Source organism: Grammomys surdaster, unplaced genomic scaffold, assembly GCF_004785775.1.
Source record: "Grammomys surdaster isolate TR1022 unplaced genomic scaffold, NIH_TR_1.0 752, whole genome shotgun sequence".
Taxonomy (NCBI): Eukaryota; Metazoa; Chordata; class Mammalia; order Rodentia; family Muridae; genus Grammomys; species Grammomys surdaster.
This window is the reverse complement of record NW_021605171.1, coordinates 362,076-370,040: the sequence shown is the minus strand read 5'-3', so window position 1 is coordinate 370,040 and position 7,965 is coordinate 362,076. Positions and strand designations below refer to the sequence as shown.

General features: G+C 39.9%; 1 protein-coding gene across 5 annotated transcripts in view; it reads right to left on the bottom strand.

The window, feature by feature from the left end:
- Positions 1 to 2,762: 2,762 nt before the first annotated feature.
- The window catches only part of Il12rb2 (interleukin 12 receptor subunit beta 2), a 100,264-nt gene continuing 95,061 nt past the window's right edge, over positions 2,763 to 7,965 (bottom strand). For all 5 annotated transcript variants that reach the window (XM_028782437.1, XM_028782441.1, XM_028782439.1 and 2 more), the window contains one exon: positions 2,763 to 4,561. In XM_028782437.1, coding sequence (XP_028638270.1) covers positions 4,028 to 4,561 — 534 coding nt within the window. In that variant the 3' untranslated portion in view covers positions 2,763 to 4,027. The remainder of the gene's footprint in view (positions 4,562 to 7,965) is intronic.

The window sequence follows — 7,965 nt, the reverse complement described above, 5'->3', positions numbered from 1 at the left end:
TTTTGTTTCTAAATGAAATCTTGGAGAGTCCCACATTAGTCAAAGGGATGATTAATGAACAGGGGCTTTGTTCCCTATATTTAGTTTTGGAGGTAGTTATTAATTTAAAAATAGGCTAGCCTCTAGCTCATGTGTGCTTGGATTAAAAGTAGGAGCCACTGCACTAGACTTTTTATAGTGTTTTTAAACTAATGAAAATATTCTTAAGTTTCAGGGTTTTTGAAAAGTTAATGAGAATCACTCTGTACAATGGTCTTTACCCTTTTTCTGAAAATGTACCCAGTATGATGTGTACAGTATAATGAAGACAGAAAAATAGTTTTTACTGACTATTTCAATAATCTTATTTTGCCTTAAGTAATTTATGCTACTCTTCAAAGTACATTAAGTTGGGTAGAATTATGAGGTGGAAATTTATTCTCAGTTTAAAGGGCATGTGCTAGGCTTGATGGTACTTGAAGCTGGATTTAAGGATATAAGCTGGAGTCTTGTTAAATAGCATGGCCCTATCTTAAAACCAGATCTCCACACCTTGTAAGATTTGTCAGTGTAATGGTTAGGTTTTTTGTGAATTTAGCACATTTGTCTGGGAGGGGAGCATAATTGAAGAATTGCTTACATTAGATTGGTTTGTAGTCGTGTCTGGTGGTATTTTTTTGGTTAATGATTGATGTGAGAAGGGCCCAACTTAAAGGGGGGAGATGCCACCCCTGTATCTCTGGGTAGCATTTTTATTTTCTTCTAAAAAGGAAGGTGAACAGACCAGAGGACAGTGTTCATGGTCTTTTCCTTCAATTCCTACCTTTGAGTTATTTTTCCTGTCTTCAGTGATTAGAATGTATAAATATTTTGCTCTCAAGTTTGCATTTGGTCAGGGTTTTATCACAGCCAGAGAAAGCAAATGACTGCACAGGTGTGGAATATTTCCTGTTGCTTTGGGGAAAGTGGAAGTCCTCAAAGCTTAATGGGTTGGCTGTGTTTGTGGGAGACAAGAGAACAAGCCAGTAAGCAGTGTTCCTCTATGGTCTCTGCTTCAGTTCCTGCCCTGGCTTCCTTTGGTGATGGTCTGTGATTGAGTATGTAAGCCAAATAAATCCTTTGTGTCCCACATTGGTTTTGGTCATGATGTTTTATCATACCAATAAAAAGCAAACATGGGGAGGTTGGTACCAGTATATCTTTAACTTGCTTAGACAGGTCCAAACATGGTCCACTCACTTTAGTGCAGTAGGCAGAGGCATTGGATTGCATAACCTGACCCCTAGATTTAACAATAAGTTTGAGCGAGTGTAAAACTTGTTTATATTTTATTTATGTGTATGGTGTTTTGGATGTAAGTATATGCACTGCTTGTATGCCATAACTGTGGAGGCCAGAATTGGGTATCCGGTGTGAAACTGGAGTTAATCAACACACCATGTTGTGTTGGGAGTAGAGACTGTTACAAGAGCAATTGCTCTAAACCACTCAGATATTAAAATGTGAAAGGCTAAGTCTGTAGTGCTAGAGTGTACAAGGCCATGGGTTTTATCCTCATTGTCACTAAAGAGAGTCACAGAGACCAGTGGCACAGTACAGTTTTAGGTTTTTGCTTTAGAAGTAAAAATAATGCAGTCAGATGCCTTGAACTCTGTAGTATTTTCATTGTACAGATAGTATTTGTCTTCTCCATTCTTACTGTTGGGGAAATTACTTAGGATAGTAAGCTGTTCTTGTCTGTGTTGATGAGAATTGAATTGGTAGTTAGAATTTTATTGAATATTGTCCAGCGGTCCTTCTCTAATACTGGTTACCATGCTCTGTAATCTTTGCTAGCTGGTGAAAATATTTAAAAAGTATTTGGTTTTTATTACTTTTCTAATTATAGTTGATTACATTTAATGGATATTTTGTACTTTGTGTCACTGAAGTACAGACTTAGTTAACCTGTTTTCTGTGTTTTATAGTTTATTAGTTTATTTTGGTATAAGCTATATATTTCAACTTGATTCTTTCCATTACTCAAATTGGAAATGCCACCATGTCCTCTGCTTCTGGGGAATCCAACCCACGTTCTTGTATGTGGTAGGCTATGTGCTTGTATGTGCTGTATCACTAAGCAGTTTTAGTATAAATTGCTTTTCTTTTGTAGGAAAGGTTTTTTTTAAACCCTTAAATGAAGATATTTTGTAGTAAAAGTTTTACCTTCTCAAGTAAAGCATTTCATAAGCAGCACAAAGTAAACATGTGTCCTATAGGCTAGATGGAAAAATAAACCTTTGAAGGGCTTCATCTTTTATATCAGAATAGTGGACAACTTTCAGTTGACTCAGAAAAACAGATCCCAGTGAGAAAGGAAAGGAATGGAACACGGGCATTTCTTTTCCTCTTTGCTCCAGGACATAGGTGAGTTGTGGTTGTAGCTAAAAAGTGGTGTTGACTTTAAGAGAATTCTGAGGGGAGAATGTGTGAGAGATGAAGTTTAAACACTCCAATTGCTTGCAGATAGAACTAAAGAACCTGGCTTCTGGAAAAGGGACATTTTCAGGGCAATTTGAATATCCACCTTAACTTGAGGTCTGGACAAAGCTCAGTGAAATGTTTGCCTAACAGTGCTCTGTATTCTACCTTCATACAAGTAAAAAGTTGGAGATACCCATGAGTTCCTTTGATGTGGTATATACTGGTGTTTAGGTTTCAGAGAATTGTGGAACTTTATTAATTAAAAGGTAGATGCTAAGTTATTTGTGGAGTGTATTTTAGAATTGAAAAATACCAAGGAATGAAAGACTTGAAGCTTGGAGTTTTATCTGGGGATCAAGGGAAGACGTTTTGCAAGAAATCACAGAAATTACTTGGAATGGTCAGGAAAGGTTACAGGAAACGTTATACAGCCCTCTGACATTCATTGAGAGATCAGGCAAAGTGATACATTCTTAATGTACATTAAAAGTATAACCTCCCCCCCCCCACCTGCGTGTGAAATTTTCAGTAGTTCTTATGAAAGCTTGTGCTAGAGTAGAGGGTGGGAAACAAGCCAGCTGAACAGTGATGACAGGTGACACAAATAGGCACTATACTGGGAAGCCCTTGCCAAGTTGGTTGTAGTCTAATACTAAGGGACAAGAGAATCTTATGAAGGAAAGTATGGAAGAGGCTTTCAGCCTTAACATGGGTCTTTTAATGAGTTGAGAAACCTTAAGAGGAATTAAATATCACCTAGGGCTTTGAGGGAAGAGAAAATATAGCAAGAAAACAGCAGGAGTTCACTACATTGCTAGTGAATTGCCCTGAGAACAGGTAGCCTTATCATGGCAGTGGACTAAGGATGTTTATATGCAAACTGATCTTCAATTTCTAGAGGTGCATAGGAAGTTTGGTAAACAAAAAATAAGAGCAGTCTGCAGGACTAGGTTGGGTTACATGGTCAGATTGCTAATTTGTTAGGTTAGAAAAGGAAATACAGATTTGCAATAGATACTTTGTTAAATGAAAATACCAGACACAGAAAAGTAGTGTTACTGGCGAGGATGGGGTGGAGATAGGGTTCATACTTAAGAAAAAACTGTCTTGGACCTTTCAAGTGATGCTGGGCTCTGCCATTGCTATGATAGGAGAGCATGCTGGGTCAGGCCATAGTTATGAATAAACAGCTAAGTCTGTTTTAGACCAGAGATAACCGGTGTTGAAGGCAGTGCATGCTATAACAGAAGTTACATGGAGTAAAAGCACAGAGGCAATTCTTCATTAAGCGGATGGTGATTGACAGATGTTAAAGGTGAAACACATGGTGTGTGTGTGACAAATGAGCATGACTATCTTGGGGGGGTCCTTCTATATTGTTCATCAGTGTTGCTGTCTTACCTCCTTATCCCTTAAGTCCCTATGGTGAAGCTAACTTAATCCAGAGACAGCTGGCTTGTCTGTACTGTCCTAGGGCTATAGACAGGCTTGATACTACTGAAGATGGTGACCACTGGACCTGGGCAAATAGATATATTGTGCTGCCTTTGTAAATCTACTATGGGGCACATTGACTTTCTAGGTATCAAGCCTCATTACTCAGGAGGGAGTCATAGCCCATCTTTAACCGATCTAGAGTCAGCCTCTCACCACAGAAGGTGAGTGGGCGGAGAGAACTTGATGCAAAAATGGAAAGAGAAATATGTTGATGCTCCAGCTCTAAAGAATCAGTTGAATCAGCCTCATGTGGGGAGAGGTCTTCTATGTTGGATGGTAAATAGCCTTCATGGCTAGGAAGGTAGTTCACTGGGGTGACTGTCAAGGGGCTGGTCAGGCTGCCCAGTTTTGAGTCAGGGTCCCTGCTTCCTAGCACCTTGTATAGATTCACTAGTTGTCTCGTCTCAGCTCTGAGAGTTCCTGCAGCTTGTGGATTGGTGGCAATATATATTTTGTCTTCCTTGGACGTAGAGTAACCTTGGAACCCTTGTCCTCTTTTGAAGCAATAAGGTTGCCTGACTGGGATCATTTGGTAGAGGACTTCGTTGATGATCAGGGGCTCAGGCTCTTGAGGAGTGGGCCAGGCCATCAGTAGATCGTCCGTAGGTGGCTGGATCTGCTCCTGTGAGAAGAGTGGATGTTGAGGTTACTTTTAACAACCTGCTGCTTCTCCAGGTTTTTAAAACCTCATACCCTGCCCTGCTTCAGCCGCAGGTGAGAAACTAGGCCTTTAAATTTTGGAGAGGCCAGAGTCAGATTTCAATCCCATTTCCAACCCCTGTTCCCATCACTGCCTTTCTCCAGCCAAGGACAGATTCACCGCTCAGTTTAACCTTCAGTCTACTTGCTTTTTTTTCTAGTATCGAAGGCATGGAGGTGGAACGAAAAAGCTTAGGGCAGTCTGGAGCGGGATGGAGTTTTCACCAGGTTGGGGGTGGTAGAGGGAAATTGGTGTATTAAGCCTCCTGGTTTGTTGCTCATTACCCTTTTGTTGAGAATCAATCAAACTTGGGTTTGTGCACGATAATTTACATGCTTTACCACTGAATCATACCCCTAACCCTGTTAATACTAGAAAAGGAAAGAAAAAAATTAGGATTTAGAAATGGGAAAGTACTCGTGAAGGACTTTTATTAAAGACAGCATCATTGCTGTGTAGCCCTGGCTAGCTTGAATCTCTACCTCATGAGTGCTAGGATTAAATGTGTGATTAAAGGCTTAATCTTCATTGTACTATGAGTCCTTTGGGGGCATGCTAAGGGATTTGGGCTTTGATGGATTTACATTGTTTCAGGTAAGGAAATGTTCTTGTCAGATTGGACATTTATGAAAGATGACTTGAATAGCTTCTGTAAGAGATTTTCATCTTTTCCCCTTTGGCTACTTTGGATAATTCATTACTTAGTTTTTCTGATAACTTTCTCAGGATCCCTTTGGTTACCCCCTCTGTGATACCTTTCCCTTTCTAAGTTTACTGCCAGTTGCCAAATTGAAGTTTTTGGCACTTGGAATATTTCTTCTAGGCTTTAGTTGAGTTCTTACATCCTAACAACACTCTTCCTGTGCCTGGGCTTCCCAGGGTAGAGCTCCATGCCAGTAACACTTAATGCTTATATAAAGATTTCAAATCCTAGTCGACTCCTTTCTGCATCTATCTACTGTTTTACCTCAGCATAGTTTCTTAGTGTCAGTTTCATTGTGCTTAGCCCCTATTTCTCATTGTACTTTACTCAGAGCAGCACAGGCAACCTACCCATGAGGATTTGAAGACATAACTGAGTGAATTCTGCAGACAAGTCCCAGCTTTGATATTCTTTGGCTGGGAAAAATTTGATCAACCTCTCTGCCTCTTTTTCTTCCTTTTTCCATTAAATAACAGTTGTACAATAGAGTCTTGGTATAATTAGCTTCTAATATGGCCAGCTTTGTTTTGGGCATGACATGTCAAGAAATGAGTGATGGCACTGTCCACAAAGGGTTTCCATCCTTGCTCTCCTGTGATCATTCTCAAGTTGGTCCTGGAATGTAGGTTTGTCTAGAATATGCATGGATGGCAGTTGTGCCAAAGCAAGACTACCGTGTGGGAAAGTGGGCAGTACTGATAGGGTACTCCCCAGCACATTTTTGGGCCTGGCTTCTGGAAAGACCCAGGGGAAGTTCCTTTAATTCCAGGGCTCAGGAACCTCATCTGCATTGATTTTAAAAGGTTTGTACCAGGTAGCAATACTCTTTGTATTTATCTGTGCTGTAGGGATGCTTCCAAACCTTCAACTGTTAGTTTTTTTTTTCCTTATAGAGTGTTTTTTTTGTTTTAAGATTTATTTATTCCATGTATATGAGTACACTGTCTCTGTCTTCAGACACACCAGAAGGAGCCATTGGAGCCCCATTACAGATGGTTATGAGCCACCGTGTGATTGCAGGGAATTGAACTCAGGAACTCTGGACGAGCAGTCAGTGCTTTTAACCACTGAGCCATCTCTTAAGCCCAGGCTATTCTTAAATATTGTGTATAGAAGTGTTTACCCTGCATGCATGTCTGTACTGCATGTATGAAGTGCCTGCAGAAGTCAGAAGAAGTCATCAGGTTCTAGAGGTAATCAGGAGCTATGTTTTGGTTCTTGTAACACTGTGCAGCAAGCACATGCTCTAGCTAATCATTGACCATCTCTCCAGCCCATAAAAGAAGCTGAATTTGTTCCACAATTCACTGATTATTTGTACAAAGTAATACAAGTACATAGTTAAGAGGCCAAAAAGTATATGCAATAAAGATGAAAAGGCTTCCTAGTCTCAACTTCTCTCCAGAGGGAGCCATCATAATAATGGACATTTGTATTTGGCTGGCTTATGTAAAGACCATCTCCCTCATACCCAGGATCACTACTAACAACATTAAGCAATTGTTATAAATTTGTTGTTGTTGTTTTTTTTGTTTTTTTGGTGAGACAGGTCTTATGGTAGCCTACAGTGGTCCTCCTGCTTTAACCTCCCCAGTACAGAGGTTATACATGTAGACCTCTTCCCCGCCACACTTAGACATGGTCTGAAAAACCCTTTAAGCACAAAAAGGTGTCTTTCTGCATGTTTTACTTGTATTTATATTGTGGTGACTTGGCATGTGTTTATATGCGGATTTTGGTTACTCTATTGTCTCTAAACCTTTGGGCGTCTTGGCATTTCATCAAGGCTTGAAGCATCTCTGTTGTCTCTCTCGGTCAGAGTTCATGGTTATAGCATGCAGAGCAGTGCTTTCACCCAGGAGAGGGCTTCCCACTACGATTTAGGCTTCTAAGCCTAAAACATTCTAATGTCAGGCTCAGTTGGTTCAAATCCTGGTACTTGAATCCACACTGGCAAGGCATCTGTTAAGGCTTTGTGGTTTTCTGTTGTGTATTTCCATAGTCAATTGTGTCTTTCCATAAACCATTGTGTCATCTCATAATGAGGGCTAGTATATTGATACCTCCCTAGTGAGTCTGTTCAGCTCAGAGTTTATGGTGTACTAGGAAAACTGCTCATCTTGTGCTTAAAGGTCTATTGTAAGGTAAAATGTCTTCATATTCTGCTTGGAAATGAATTTAGGATCTGTCATTAACCACTGACCAGTATTGGGCAAGTTATTTCATCCTTCATCTCAGAGTCCTTATCTGAAAAATGAGGATAACAGTATGACTTACAGCTGTCAATAAATTGTCAATGCGTGAAATTAAAAGTGCCTGCTGCATAGGAAGTAGTATGTAGGTTATATATAAACAATATGTTAATGCACTATAACTATGTACTTAACAAGTACATAATAGGTAGTATATTGTGACTGTACGTTTGCCATTGTCACTATTTTTGCTCTTGTTACTTAATGTGAACAAAAATCCCTTACTAGAAGTCTTCAAGTATGGTTGTTCTTGGGAGGAAAATGAAAACTGAAAAGAAATGGACATGGTGGGTGATGCCATAATCCAAGCATGGGGAATCTGAGGCATTTGGGATCTCTTGAGTTTGAGGCCACCTAGAGCTACAGAGTAA